This window comes from Lissotriton helveticus, chromosome 10, assembly GCF_964261635.1.
Source record: "Lissotriton helveticus chromosome 10, aLisHel1.1, whole genome shotgun sequence".
NCBI lineage: Eukaryota > Metazoa > Chordata > Amphibia > Caudata > Salamandridae > Lissotriton > Lissotriton helveticus.
Window position 1 is genome coordinate 224124764 of NC_136071.1, and position 15942 is coordinate 224140705.

Here is a 15942-nt window from a genome sequence, read left to right on the forward strand (position 1 = left end):
GGGTTATTCAAACAAATTTACAAGACTTTACTTAACTAACTTGGGAGTATTTTACCTCTGTTTAAAACAATACATTATGTCATATTTGTTTGTATATATGTACAGATTTTATGTAGTGTATATGTCTCTCTTTTAACCCTGAAGAAGTCTCGCACGAGACGAAACGCGTTGGCTAAATGAATTGTATGATCATTGGATTTTAACAACTGAACATATCTATCAATAAAGAACAAGTTTTTAAACTACAAAGAAAACTTTGGACCTGCTACCTCTATTGACTATTATGGACATTTCATGACATAATGAACAAAAATGAGACCGATAATTGGTGTGCTCACTCCAAATCTTTTTTTAAAGATAAATAGTTGATATACATGGTAGAAGATGTAGCCTAACAGCTAGAGCGGTTGACCAAAAAAAAGAAAAAAATCTGGGGATCTGAGTTCGAGTCTCGGCAAGGACTCTCAACATCCTGCGATTCTGGGCAAATCACTTAATCTTCCTGTGCCTAAAAAAATGAATTTGTCCTTGTGTAACGCAACTGGTGCTCATGTAAAGCTCTCTGATACCAGATACCTTTGGGTCGAGTTCGCGCTATATAAAACTCCCCCAAAAAAATCCCCCCAAAAAACCATGTACATATTGTGATAAATGGAGAACCACAAGCATCTAACCAAATAACTCATATGAAAAACGATGTACTGACCTATATAAATGTTAAGCATAGAATAACATAACCATAAGTAATATGCACATTTGTTAAGGAGACCTAAAGAATATCTTATATATTTATAAACAATTACTATACACATTTATACAAAGGAACACATTCAGATACATATAATCAAATTAAATGTTTATCTACACAGAGCTATGCTGCCCCTTTATGTTTGAGTATGGGTGGTTATGTAGGGAAGATCCAACTCTTGAGTAGTCTTCTGAAGATAAGATCGTTATCAGTGGCTCTTAGGTTTGGGGGTAATGAGTGCCATAGTTTGGTTGCTTGAAAGGAGAAGGATGTGCCACTTATGTTTTTTTTTCTTGTATGGTGGGATGGTGAGGTGCCAATCTGGAGCGGAGGTTCCTTTGTTTCATGTATTTGTTTTTTTTTTTCTTAATGAAGAGCAGTCCTGTTACATGTATTGCTTTGAGGGTGATACAAAGCTGCATGAATGTGGATCTTCGGGCAACAGGTAACCAATGTAGGGCCCTCAAGGCAGGGAAGATGTGGGCATGTGGCTTTACATGTAAAAGTAACCTGGCAGCAGAGTTCTGAATCGGTTGTAGTCTTTTTATAGTTGATAAAGATGATATGTGGTAGAAGTCATTGGTGAAATCATGTTTGGACAGTACAAAAGAGAGAGAAGCCTGGACCTTGTGTGAAAGTCCCAGGTGGGGGAAGATGTGTTGCAGAGTTTTCATACTAATGAAGCTTGATCTTGTTAATTCGTCCACTTGGGAATTCATTATTAGCTTGGAGTCCAAGGTTTCTTTCTTACCTAGATACTTTAGGCAGTGTTCCCAGATCGTCAGGGTCAGGCGGGGAGTGTGTCATAATTCTTCAAATCGCCAGATGTGAGTATTTCCATTTTGGAAGCATTCAATTTGAGATGGCTCCATGTCATCTGCAGATCCACGGCTCTCAGGCAACTGAAAATATGTGAGTTTTCAATGTCTTTGGGGCTTTCCATTATAAGGAGTGTTTGTATGTCATCTGCATAGTTGTAGCATGTGAGGTGAAAATTATTGACCACTGTCGGTAAGAAAGTATAAAAACTGGCACCAGGAGCCTCTAACCACTGCGGGAAAAATTGATGGACTATTCCTTCTAGACCAGCTTGCCTGAATTAAAATATGCAAGTCTAGCCCCCACTTACCACCCCCACCAATATAATCAATGTATGAACGTTCCCCATAAGAACTCAGTTTCAATGATATTTAGAGGTGCAGCCACAGAAGAAGGCTAGTAAAAGAGATGTCCAGAACAGTCTTATGTTTCCTGAAAAAGCTGAAATGGCTAAATGACTACCTATTTGCAACTATCAATTAGCAACCAATGGTTTGAAAGTACAACAGCACAACTTCATTTCTTTTATGGGATTTGTATAGCATAGACCCAGCTACAATAGTAATGCAGCATTATGTGAAATAACAATAAATCAACATGTAGGGAACTGGAACTGGCAGGGAGAGGAAAACAGATTTAGCTATTGAGGTGAATTTTGAACAAATTCATCATTTTCTTTCCTGGAAGGGCAGTAAGTTAGGCTGAGTCTTTAGTTCATCCAGTAAGAGTGCCCAGAGTCTTATTGGAATGGTTTGCTACTTTAGGATTGTTTGCTTCAAGAATACCCAGAAGAAGGCAATGTTCCATCAAGTAAGCCTGTATCTTTTTATGAGGTATGGTTTGCACGACAGAAAGATGGGGTGCCAAGATGGAGGGCTCAATGAATGATGCATGCCATCCTGAACTTGCTTATAGTGGTAGCCAGCGTATGTCTTTCACAAAGGATGTAATGGATCTGATCTCTTAGTAACTTTGATAAGGTGAGCGGTTGTGTGCAGGATAACCCTGGAAGGAGCTACAGTCATTTTGGGAAGGCCAAAAGAGCATTTCCACAGTCAACATGGCAAACGCCAATGCTTGCACACAGGTAAGGGCTTCATTTTTCCTAGTGAAAGGACTTCAAATCAGGCTGTTTTGTACACTTTGAAGACCTGATGATTTAAGGTTAGATTTTAGTTAATAATGTAGCACAGAGATTTGAAAAAATGAACCAGGGAGTTGGTGATGTGATGGGTTCGGAGAGGAAGAACGTTTCTGACGTGTGGAAGAAAAAACTGTTTTTGGAAAAGGTTTGGTGTAAGGCGATTGAGAACATCCAAGGTGTCATGATATCAGATTTTAGGCTTAGACTATGAGGGATTTGAAATTGCGAGGTGCAGTTGAGTGCCTATGTACTGAAGAAAGAAATTCCTATATTTTATCATTGGTTTCGGAGGTTCCATAAACAAAGGGTTGAAAAGACCAAAGAGAAAGGACTGAGCCCTGAGCTACACCATAGTCAGTTAGCAGGGAGGGAGAACTGAAAGAGTCCGTTCTGACAAAAGAGAAACTAGAGGAAGAAAAAGTACCATTGCAGCAAGTGGCACAGTCCCCACTCACTATGAGCAGTTATGACGATGATTTCAGTTTATATGAAGTCTGGTGGCTTCATCAAAACACAAGCATACACCCCATCCTCAATAATAACTATTCATGCATCCAAAAGAACAGGTCAACTAATCAAGGTTTGGATATTGATTAGAAAGGAAGGATCTCTATTGACCTACTTACATAGCCTGGTTTGCCAATTAATTTCCACAATGCCCATGATTTCTTTGGAAACCAAGTTAGGAAGTACTTAATTTGAGCTGGTGGTTGCAGATGGGGCCCACCTGCATTCATTTTTGGGGACTACTACCTATTTTTCTTCAGCAGAAATTGATCCAGAGCAAGAGAGAGACCCCCACCCACAAATGTGGGGGAGGAAGTGAAAGACAAAACATTGACAAAGGTAGAAAGCAAGAATCAAAGTGAACCTGCATGTGTGAAAAAAAGAAGTATGGTGAGTCTGGTAGTGGATTAAAGAGGAATGAGGTGGAATCAAGACTATGCAGCCTTGGTATTCAGCAACTCTACCTTCGAGAGCACTGGAAGGGGGCATCTGAGCAAACCTATCGGCCCAAGCACTTATTTTTTTTAATTAAAAACTGTAGTTTGGTGTAACACCATATCTACTTTAAAATGCACCACACCTGTCTTTGAAAAGGACTGTATTTTCAGCTTCATGTTCTTGTGTCAGTCCACTGAGCAAAATCTGGACTCGTGAGAAACAATGTGCATCTCCATGTTTGAATCCAAATGTGACTCTGCTGTTCTCAGCAATCTCATGCCACGACACCAGAAGCTCATTTTCGTGTCTACGCTAGACATACGTTCTAGACCATGAGCAGTTGGCGCCGAACTTGTCATTTTCCCTATACAGTGGTGTGGACGAGCTGCTACTGTAGTGACTGTTGGAACAACAGAAACTGGACAGCAGTAGACAATATGTGATGTGTTACCTAGCAATGTAACAGTGAGTGATAGACTAACACAATAGACTGACTATCGCCACCCAGTAAATGCTCTAGTAAAAGGGAAGCTGTGATTTGCTTTTCTAGATTCCTGTACCTCGCCATAGAGTTCTTTCGCAGTTTGAGATGATTGAGGATCCTACCATCACAACACATTCCACTTTGCTATGCAGTACTGGAACAAGATGGTGGCACTCGTTGTGTTCTGCACTTCTGTCTGCTGTAACAACCTTTACACACCAGAGTATCACTCTGCAATACTTGTGATTAGTCCATTAAGCCCAAATGAGCAGGCAATCTTGTCAAGGCAGGAGAACGGGTGACATTCTATTGGCCCAACTAGGCAATGGAGCTATGGTAATCATTTGCAAGGTTTGCGCATAGGAGACTCTTGGACTACACTTCACTAGATCAGGACTTCATATGCATATGAAAAGCAAGCCCACATGCTGGTCTCACTTGACTCAGGTTGCCCCACCGCCCTCTCTCAATCACCATCTGGGAAGGAGTCGCCCTAAGCTTCGGCACAATATGGCAGAATCTGAACGTTTGTGCAGAGCTCTACTGCTTTGTGTCTGCACAGCTTGGCAGGCTCAAACACAAGTTTTCTCTCAACCCAGTTTGCACGGACAATCCTGAAGAGGTATGTTTATGATTTAATTTTTCTCAAACGCTTCCATCAATAGATTCTTTACATTTCTATGGCATCTCCTCGACAAAGGTATTTCCTAACGATTTAGCTGTGGTGACCTTTCTCTCAGCAACACAGGGCCACCACCCCACTGTCATCTCGGAATTGGATTCAGTAGAACAGTGTGCTTGGTCTCCAGATGCTATGCATTCGGCTCACCAGGCCATTGCTCTTACATTTTTGTTTCATAGGGGATTGGCATTCGGGCCAGTAGGGCCACTTCTACGGAGCATTGATGTTGTGCGTCTTTGGCTGCCGTGTTAGTTCCACAATCTTAGAGCAGGCTTTGCAAAAGTGAAAAGCTTTGCAAAAGTAAAAATCTTCACAATGTTCGTCACATGTGGTCTTGGATATCTCTGTCATGGAAGCAGCAATTGCTGGATGCTTCCTAATCGACAGCCTCAAACACTTCCTGACACCTTTGTAACACAGTGACAACCATTACTCAGAAATGCAGAGCTCGCCTTCTCCAATGGGCAGAATGAAACACCTACTATCTTGGAAAAATAAACCATTTTCTTGTGGTCTTCAAAAAAATCTTGCAGCCTCCACCGACCCTGTTCTCGCTCGGGCTGATGCACTGTACCTTTGGAACCTTTGCATATATGCAGGAGGTCGACAATATAAAACAACTCAGCAATATGTCTCCAAGGGGCACATCAAAAGAAGCCGATCAGATGTTCAAGGTGTTGAAAGCTAAGGGAAAACACCTACAAAAAGTCTCCGCTGTGGTAACAGGAAAATTGTGGTTTGCTATATTAGACAGGACTCCTTTTAGCTGTCTCCAGTCGTTTGGATTATATTATTGCAACCCAGAAATGCATTCATTCTAAATGACAACTTCAAAACACACGTATCTTTAATAAATGCTTTCACGTACCCTGCCCTAATTCTTTAACCTACAAGGCGAAAATATAAAACAAAAATCATTAACCTACAGATAGTGAGCACTTACATACTCTACTTCAGAAAGAAAGGAACAGTATTACTAACGTTTGAGGAGGGTAGCAGAAATAATTTTCTCTTGTCTGAGAGTACACGTTTCTCCAAGATCAGCCAAACAGGCCCAAAGACACGTCCTGTGGGAGGCGAGAAATTATTACCTTCTTCGTTACAAAGTTCTTGTTCATGATCACAAAAAAACTTGGGAACCGCAAAACACAGATTATTGAAGTCTGGGCCAGCACCTTTTAATACCTTCAGAGTATCTAAGAAAACACAGGTTAACCAGAACTGGTTGAAATGCAGAAACAAGCATTTACAATGCAACGGTTTCGCCTTTGGAAAAGTTAGAGCTATTGGCATTGTAAATGACAACATTTGTATTTATGTGTTGGTTTTGAAAACAGATAAATAAATGGCATTGTCATTTACATTGCCAATAGCTTAATATCTCGCAAATGTGAGACCTATTGTACCCTACGGACGAGCTCAGCAGACAGCAATTACTACCACACACACACACCCAGAGCCACACAAACACACCCAGAGCCAGCCACACCCAGAGCCCCACACACCCAGAGCCCCACACACCCAGAGCCCCACACACCCAGAGCCCCACACACCCAGAGCCCCACACACCCAGAGCCCCACACACACACACCCACACCCAGAGCCCCACACACACACCCAGAGCCCCACACACACACACACCCCCACCCAGAGCCCCACACACACACACCCAGAGCCCCACACACACACACCCAGAGCCCCACACACACACACCCAGAGCCCCACACACACACACACACCCAGAGCCCCCCACACACACACCCAGAGCCCCACACACACACCCAGAGCCCCCCACACACACACCCAGAGCCCCCCACACACACACACCCAGAGCCCCCCACACACACACACCCAGAGCCCCCCACACACACACCCAGAGCCCCACACACACACCCAGAGCCCCCCACACACACACCCAGAGCCCCCCACACACACACACCCCGAGCCCCACACACACCCAGAGCCACACACACACACACACAGAGCCACACACACACACACACAGAGCCACACACACCCACCCAGAGCCAGCCACACCCACCCAGAGCCAGCCACACCCACCCAGAGCCAGCCACACCCACCCAGAGCCAGCCACACCCACCCAGAGCCAGCCACACCCACCCAGAGCCAGCCACACCCACCCAGAGCCAGCCACACACACCCAGAGCCAGCCACACACACCCAGAGCCAGCCACACACACCCAGAGCCAGCCACACACACCCAGAGCCAGCCACACACACCCAGAGCCAGCCACACACACCCAGAGCCAGCCACACACACCCAGAGCCAGCCCCACACACCCAGAGCCAGCCCCACACACCCAGAGCCAGCCCCACACACCCAGAGCCCCACACACCCAGAGCCACACACACCCAGAGCCCCACACACCCAGAGCCCCACACACCCAGAGCCCCACACACACACACCCACACCCAGAGCCCCCCACACACACCCACACCCAGAGCCCCACACACACACACACCCAGAGCCCCCCACACACACACCCAGAGCCCCACACACACACACCCAGAGCCCCACACAAAAAAAAAGTTCAAGTCAGCATAGATCAGTGACCCTCGCACTTCAATAAGCACCAACATTTCGCGAGCAAGATCAAAACAAAAGATTTGAAGTTAGCTGTGCCAAAGACCCCTACATGGAAAAATAGTCACCCATCATGCGCATGTTGCGCCCTCGCATGCCCAGCCCCACACACCCAGAGCCAGCCCCACACACCCAGAGCCAGCCCCACACACCCAGAGCCAGCCACACACACCCAGAGCCAGCCACACACACCCAGAGCCAGCCCCACACACCCAGAGCCAGCCCCACACACCCAGAGCCCCACACACCCAGAGCCACACACACCCAGAGCCCCACACACCCAGAGCCCCACACACCGAGCCCCACACACCCAGAGCCCCACACACCCAGAGCCCCACACACACACACCCACACCCAGAGCCCCCCACACACACCCACACCCAGAGCCCCACACACACACACACCCAGAGCCCCCCACACACACACCCAGAGCCCCACACACACACACCCAGAGCCCCACACAAAAAAAAAGTTCAAGTCAGCATAGATCAGTGACCCTCGCACTTCAATAAGCACCAACATTTCGCGAGCAAGATCAAAACAAAAGATTTGAAGTTAGCTGTGCCAAAGACCCCTACATGGAAAAATAGTCACCCATCATGCGCATGTTGCGCCCTCGCATGCCCAGCCCGAAACGCTCTTCTTGACCATCTGTTATTTTGTGTTCTTCAAATTCTCACCCATGAAGTGCGCACTGCCTCCCTCGGGCGGCTTACTTCAAGGAACGTGGAAACAGCATGGCAAGCAGCACCCTCACCAGCCATTCCCCGCCCTCCGAAGAGCAGTCACCCCGGGCGCGAGGCATTCACGTCAACAAGCCCGCTCGCGCTGCTCACCTGGTCTCCTGGTTGCTGAACTTCTTGGTCACCACCTTGCCCAGTTCCAGGCCGAGCCGGTTGGCCACCTTCTGCGAGAGGTCCTGGTAGGAGCTTCCGCTGAACAGCACGATGTTAGGCATTGTTTCTCGCGGGTAGCAGGAGGACAGAGAGAGGCAAAGGAGAGTGGCGAACAAGGGAGGGGCGCGGTGTTACTTATCTTTTTTTTCCCTTATAATTTTATACTTTATTTTGCTTTTTGGTTTCTCCTCCGTTTCCTTTGGGTTCTTTCTCTCCTGCTGCTGCAGCTCTTGCAAGCCCGTGTCACGCGGCGGCCATGGAGCTCAGAGAGGAGGGATTTAAGGTACCGGGAGGAAGTGATGCTTTCATTTGCTGTGCGATTCCCTCCCACAGCCACTCCCATTCCACACCCACTGCCCTGCCCCTTTCACTCTCTGCTCTTACCTTCCATACGATAATACCTTATGTCACGACGCTGCGGTGTAAAGAATATTTATATTGTGGCATTAAATGCTCATAGTATATAATATAATGCAGACTTTTGTAAAACCGCTGCGCTTTCAATTGAAACTGAAACTTGTGGTTGAGGTTTTGCTATTTATCATAATCGGCAGGAAGTACTGCCATATTTCGAGTCGTTTATCAGCGCTTTAAATAGACAGGCACTCGGTATCAGCACTTCTTTAATTTTGAAGGGCGAGTACATGCACTTCTCCGAAAAGAACCAATGGTTTTAATGGGAGAGTAACAGCACTTTCAATAAAAACAAGGCCACGGACAGTGGGCGGGCGGGAGGGGGTGGCACGGACAGTGGGCGGGCGGGCGAAGGCAAGGACAACGGGAGGGAGGGCGGGGGGTAAACAAGGCACAGGATAGAGAACATGGACAACTCGGCGAGAGGGAGGGTGTGGGGGGCGGGACTTAAAAATAGAGACAGAAACGCCCCCGAATCGCGTCGTGACGGGGGAAAGAGTAATTGACAACCATCTCTTCCAATGGCTAGCCTCCATTTAGCCAATGGAAAAGAAGGCGGGACAAAGCCCCACACTGTAGGATCATAAGATTTCACTTGCGCGAGCACTGCTACGCAGTGCTACGGCCAGGCAAAACCTAAAAATACAGTCCTTTTCCAGAGAGCAACTACATACATACTCGCCAACAAGAAATATCTCCAGTGGCTTACAATGAAAAACAGACGCTGCTGTACATTGTTGAAAAACTTGGGCCTTAATAGCGCAATGTGTTGAAGGGGGCGGGGGTGGATCACTGCATCCCCTTATTGATTTGTTCACTGAAATTCCAGATGGGTATTTAAGCTTCGCCACTTTCAAAAATGACATGCCACCACTGAATGTCATTCGACGATAACTTAATTTGCAGCAATATATATGGTCACAAAAACACTCCTTCCCCCAAAGATGGGCAGATATAGCTAGAGGTATGTGAAGGATACATTAAACACTCGAATTGTAGCTTGTATGTGTACGGGAGGTGATATAACAAGTAATATAACACAATGATAATAGATAAATAGTAGTTATGTGGAAAACTGACCTGCTCAGCAGCTTCTCGACTCATTGCTAATGCGAGCTGTAGCTGGAGTTCTTCCTCGCCACTTGTCTGAGGACGCGCCTGCTCCAATTCTGAATTAACTCCCGGGGAGGTAGCTATTGAAGGGGAAAAAACAAAGTCATGCAGTTATTTGAAATAAATGCTATTGGTCTTAAAATATAGTGCACTTCGAGAAGGTTAACCACATCAGGAGAGTGCTATACAAAGTTACTCAAACTACCGAGCTTATAATACAATCACCCAGCAGTAATATTCAATACGAATACAGTTTAAACAGAAATTGCAATCATGAAAGAAAAGAAAGTGGAACAAGCATTTACAATGCAATGGTATCGCCTTTTGAAAAGTTTGAGCTATTGGCATTGTAAATTACAAAATTAGTATTTATGTGTTGGTTTTGAAAACAGATAAATAAATTGCATTGTCATTTACAATGCCAATAGTTTAATCTCTGGCAAATGCCACACAAAAACACACAGAGCCACACACACAGACCCACACACACACACAGAGCCACGCACACAGACCCACACACACACACAGAGCCACGCACACACAGCCACACACACCCAGAGCCACACACAGCCACACACACCCAGAGCCACACACAGCCACACACACCCAGAGCCACACACACACACACCCAGAGCCACACACACCCAGAGCCACACACACACACACCCAGAGCCACACACACACACACCCAGAGCCACACACACACACACCCAGAGCCACACACACACACACCCAGAGCCACACACACACACACCCAGAGCCACACACACACACACCCAGAGCCACACACACACACACCCAGAGCCACACACACACACACCCAGAGCCACACACACAGAGAGCCACACACACAGAGAGCCACACACACACAGAGCCACACACACACAGAGCCACACACACACAGAGCCACACACACAGAGAGCCACACACAGAGAGCCAGAGCCACACACACAGAGCCACACACACACAGAGCCACACACACACAGAGCCACACACACACAGAGCCACACACACACAGAGCCACACACACACAGAGAGCCACACACACACAGAGAGCCACACACACAGAGAGCCACACACACACACACAGAGCCACACACACACACAGAGAGCCACACACACACAGAGTGCCACACACACACAGAGTGCCACACACACAGAGAGCCACACACACAGAGAGCCACACACACAGAGAGCCACACACACAGAGAGCCACACACACAGAGAGCCACACACACAGAGAGCCACACACACAGAGAGCCACACACAGAGAGCCACACACAGAGAGCCACACACCCCCACCCAGAGCCACACACCCCCACCCAGAGCCACACACCCCCACCCAGAGCCACACACCCCCACCCAGAGCCACACACCCCCACCCAGAGCCACACACCCCCACCCAGAGCCACACACCCCCACCCAGAGCCACAAACCCCCACCCAGAGCCACACACACCCACCCAGAGCCACACACACCCACCCAGAGCCACACACACCCACCCAGAGCCACACACACCCACCCAGAGCCACACACACCCACCCAGAGCCACACACACCCACCCAGAGCCACACACACCCAGCCACACACACCCACCCAGAGCCACACACCCCCACCCAGAGCCACACACCCCCACCCAGAGCCACACACACCCACCCACCCAATGCCACACACACACTCAGGAGAGCAAGTACAGCGAGGGGGCAGGGAAGCAAGCACAGCGAGGGGGCAGGGAAGCAAGCACAGCGAGGGGGCAGGGAAGCAAGCACAGCGAGGGGGCAGGGAAGCAAGCACAGCGAGGGGGCACGGAAGCAAGCACAGCGAGGGGGCAGGGAAGCAAGCACAGCGAGGGGGCACGGAAGCAAGCACAGCGAGGGGGCAGGGAAGCAAGCACAGCGAGGGGGCAGGGAAGCAAGCACAGCGAGGGGGCAGGGAAGCAAGCACAGCGAGGGGGCAGGGAAGCAAGCACAGCGAGGGGGCAGGGAAGCAAGCACAGCGAGGGGGCAGGGAAGCACTTCCTCTCACTCCCAGACCCTCCCAACATCCCATCAGCCTTCCGCAACATCCGAGGGCTTAACCATCCCTGCATGACACACGGTCAGCAACGGCCTCTTGGGGTCCGAGGGCATCCGTGTATCATGAACACCACAGAGAACAAGGGGAGTCCAGTGAAAGACTGGGTAAGGATTGGGGCGCAATTAAGCCAACAGACCAATTCTCCTGGTTTGTGCAACACAGGCCCACCTTACAGTAGGTGCAATCATGGAAAAGCACAGGCTAAATCTTCAAGAGGTGGGCATAGTTTGCCAGCCCCTTCACTCGTGTTCTGGGAGTATTAATCAAAGATGAACCCGTCAACGTACACTCGCGGCTCAGTAAACATGACCTAGCAGTCACTACTACTTTAAATGCTACGGCAAACTTAATGAATGGTTTGACAGCTAATACACCCAGCCAAGTATTACTCGCAGAAACTAGTAAGAAACATGGCCCGCTCATTATTTGAGGAGTAGGCAATATGTCAGATGTGAAAATCCAATGTTGGGAATAACAGATGCCCCATCCTTTTGCCCCTACTCATCCTTCACCAATTCTTCAGAGTCTCAGATGGGACATGTGTGCTTTTGCTCGTTTGGAAGAACTTTACCGCCCTTATCCTTTCTGCAGACACACATGGCCCATCATGTAGCGCCACTGCCCTACTGCCTTCCGAATGGCCCTCGTGCACAGCTAACCAATGGCTCTTTTGCAGAGCTCTAAGCTACCACTGTTAATACCAGCACTCATAGCATCTACTGCAGCTTCCATTGCCTCTTACACATTGCATCTCTCCTACAGAACAAAACAGCTCATACCCAACAGCGTCTGTCCTGAACACACCACCGGCAGAGCCACCGCTGTATGGAACTGTCATAATCCGTTATACCGCCCCAATGCTTCTCCGCAGCCTACCTGCGTTTACCCTCCACAGCTCATCGGTCCCTCTCCAGCTAGGACCATAACATACACTGCCCACCAGCCTCTCCTCCACAGCTTATCAGTGCCCCTCCCGCACAGACCACCGGCGCTCGTGCGTTTACCCTTCGGTCCCGAATTAGTTTAATTACATATACATCCAGCTCCCACAGTACAACTGAAACATCCCAGTGCCCAGGACTCACCATGAAGTCGCTACAGAAGCTGTCGTCACCGCAGGGCTCCTTCCTCTCCATGGCTCTCACCCGCTGGATAAAGCTCCGTAGGATCACCGCCTGCTCCATGCTGCCTCGCGAGGTGCCCGTTCCCCTATATCAGCAATTGCCCTTCAAGCCCCCATCCAGCCCCGTGCCGGGTCGCTCATCACGCCCGGCGGCTGTTCCCAGCCTGGCTACTCTTCCTAGGCTCGGCGACTCCTCCGGGTAAGGGAGGGACTGGCCGGAACTGGGGGCGCTGAGCCCTCCAACGCCCACATAGAAACAGGAGACGGACGCTACGTTAGGAAACGTGCGTGCGTGAACAAAGAAGAAGGACTGGGGATCCGTCGCCGTGGAGCTAACGTGCTGCCATCATCCAATGGGAGCGAACTCAGTCGCCAACTAGAAAGGAATTGAATTGTAGACTGACCAGGTTAACCAGACGAAGAAAGAATGTTTTGTTGAGTATTAGTCAACATGTTGGAGCAGGAATAGCTCTGGGTCTCCAGTATTGACGACCTAATGTGGGCGGATTCAGTAGGCACACGGACAGCGGGAGGGGGGCGGAACGGACGGGAGGGGGGGCGGGAACACGAACAGCGGGAGGGGGGGGAACGGGCACACGGGCAGCGGGAGGGGGGGCGGGAACGGGCACTCACCTGGACTTCTTCCGGCGGCCGTGGTCGGCATAATGATGAAAACAAACATCTAAAAAAAAAAACGAAACTCCGCCCACCGCCCGATGACGATGCAAAAAGGGGTGGAGAGGGAAAAAAATCTCGGGAACGCCCACGAATCTGGTCCGGCCTTGACGGACAGATCCGGCTTCCAATGGCTAGCCTCCATTTATGGAGCTAGCCAATGGAAGAAGGGGCGGATTCAAATCCCCCATACTGCAAAACAAAAGATTTCCCCTCCGGCCCCAGGCGAAACGTAAAAAACAAAGACTGAGTCATGCGCAAAGGAAGTGTTACTAATGTCGAAGTTTTTTTTTATGCTACTAATCTCCAAAAATGTGTTTTTCTTACAGAATAAAAACCAATTACCACATAGGTGTAGTTTGGTTTCACCCAGTTCCTTCTTTAAGTTTTAGGATAAGGCTTAAAATGCCAGTGATGTCCTAAAAAGGGATTGAAAGGGAAGCTCTGTTTAAGGAGGAATGACATTAATGTCATTTACATTTTGCAATTAAAATGGGCAAGCTGAGAAACGAGCAGAGATCAAAATGTGACATTCAGCTACTATCAAAGGAGTAGCTTTGAAAAATATTAAGTGGCAAACTGAAAGAAAATACATTTTCGGAAATTGTGCAGCTGTAAACACATTTTACAATTTGCTTTAAAACATTAATTAAAACAAATCATAAAATAGGTGTGTTTCTTGTTATGGGAATCAACAGAACAGGTTTGATCGACCCAGACAAACTGGGTTTTGTGCCCAATCGCCAATGCACTGATAATACCAAGTGCCTCTTGCATATCATCGACAAAGTGGAGTGCTTTGATACAGAGCGAAGGATTCGCTCTATCGACGCAAAAAAAGCATTTGATTGGGTACATTTGGAAGCGACCATGCAATACTTTGGCATCCCGGAGAGATTCTTGGGCTAGGTATTAAGCAGCTATAGCAAACCAACAGCCTCGGTCCGAGTGAATTGCTTCACATCCACCACCTTTCCTATTCAGCAGAGCACGAGACAGGGATGCCCGCGCTCCCCGCTCCTCTTCGCCATCTACATGGAGCCTGTGGCCCAAAGAATACGCACCAATCCCCTGATATCCGGCGTGGTTTTGGGAGAGCTACCCTGTGCTATAGACCCCCAATACAGGGCGGCCTGGCAATCCCAAACCTGCAGGAGTACTATTGGGTGGTGCAGCTGCGAAGTGTGGCTCAATGGTTAGAGCGGCAGACCCTGATGCAGAGGTCTAGTCCGGGACCAGGGTTCAATTCCCCGCCTCGGCGGGTCTTGGGTTCAAAATTCCACAGACCTGATAATTCTCACCTCGGTGCCTATTCCAGTCATGGAGTCCCACTCTGCAACTCTGGGCAATAGCTTGCTTAATCTCCACAACGGCCCCCACAACGCTAAGGATGCCTGGCCTCCACCTTGGGGGTGCCCAGGAGTGGACGCCTCACAGGGAAAGCCAGGATGGGTTCCACAGCGGTATTCGTACAAGCGCCTTGAGACCATTTCGGGTGAGTAGTGCGCTATACAAGTATCAATTTACATTACATTACATTACCCTGGAAAATCCTGTGGTCTCCTTACCCACCTTTATGGCGGAATTGGACCACTTTGCACAGGTGGCAGGGTTCGGAGTTAATGTCCACAAATCTCAAGCTCTCAACCTGTCCCTCACTCAAACTACAGTAGAGGAACTGAAGCGTGATTACAAAATACAATGGGCCCAAGAAGCAATACCTTACTTAGGCATCCAACTCAAAGCAAGCACACAACGCACCACTTCACTGAACTACACAGCTCTACTCCAGCACATACAAGATTGCCTACGCAGATGGAGGCCACACACTGTACTGGCTAGGCTGCATAGCGGTTATAAAAATGACAATTTTACCGAAGACATTTTCAGACCCTTCCACTAGACCCACCCCAGGAGTGATTCGCTCTATGTAGTGCAACAAGGAACACTTTATATGGCAAGACAAAAGACCCAGACTACACAGAGAACTGTGCTATAGACCCCCAATACAGGGCGGCCTGGCAATCCCAAACCTGCAGGAGTACTATTGGGTGGTGCAGCTGAGAGCACCTGTGGAGTGGTCACGACCAGAATCCAAGATGCACCGGCTCTTTATGGATTGGACTATAGCGAATCAATCATTATGGGGATCCATTTCCTTACCAGAAAGGCATGTCCACGCAACCTTTCTCTCAAGGGTCACAAAAGCCCACATGAG

General features: G+C 48.5%; 1 protein-coding gene across 2 annotated transcripts in view; it reads right to left on the reverse strand.

Annotated features, from left to right (window-relative positions):
* EPN2 (epsin 2) overlaps nucleotides 1-15942 on the reverse strand; it is a 358100-nt gene that overhangs the window by 161006 nt on the left and 181152 nt on the right. For both annotated transcript variants that reach the window (XM_078665171.1, XM_078665172.1), the window contains exon 3: nucleotides 9818-9930. In XM_078665171.1, the coding sequence (XP_078521297.1) occupies nucleotides 9818-9930 (113 nt within the window). The remainder of the gene's footprint in view (nucleotides 1-9817; nucleotides 9931-15942) is intronic.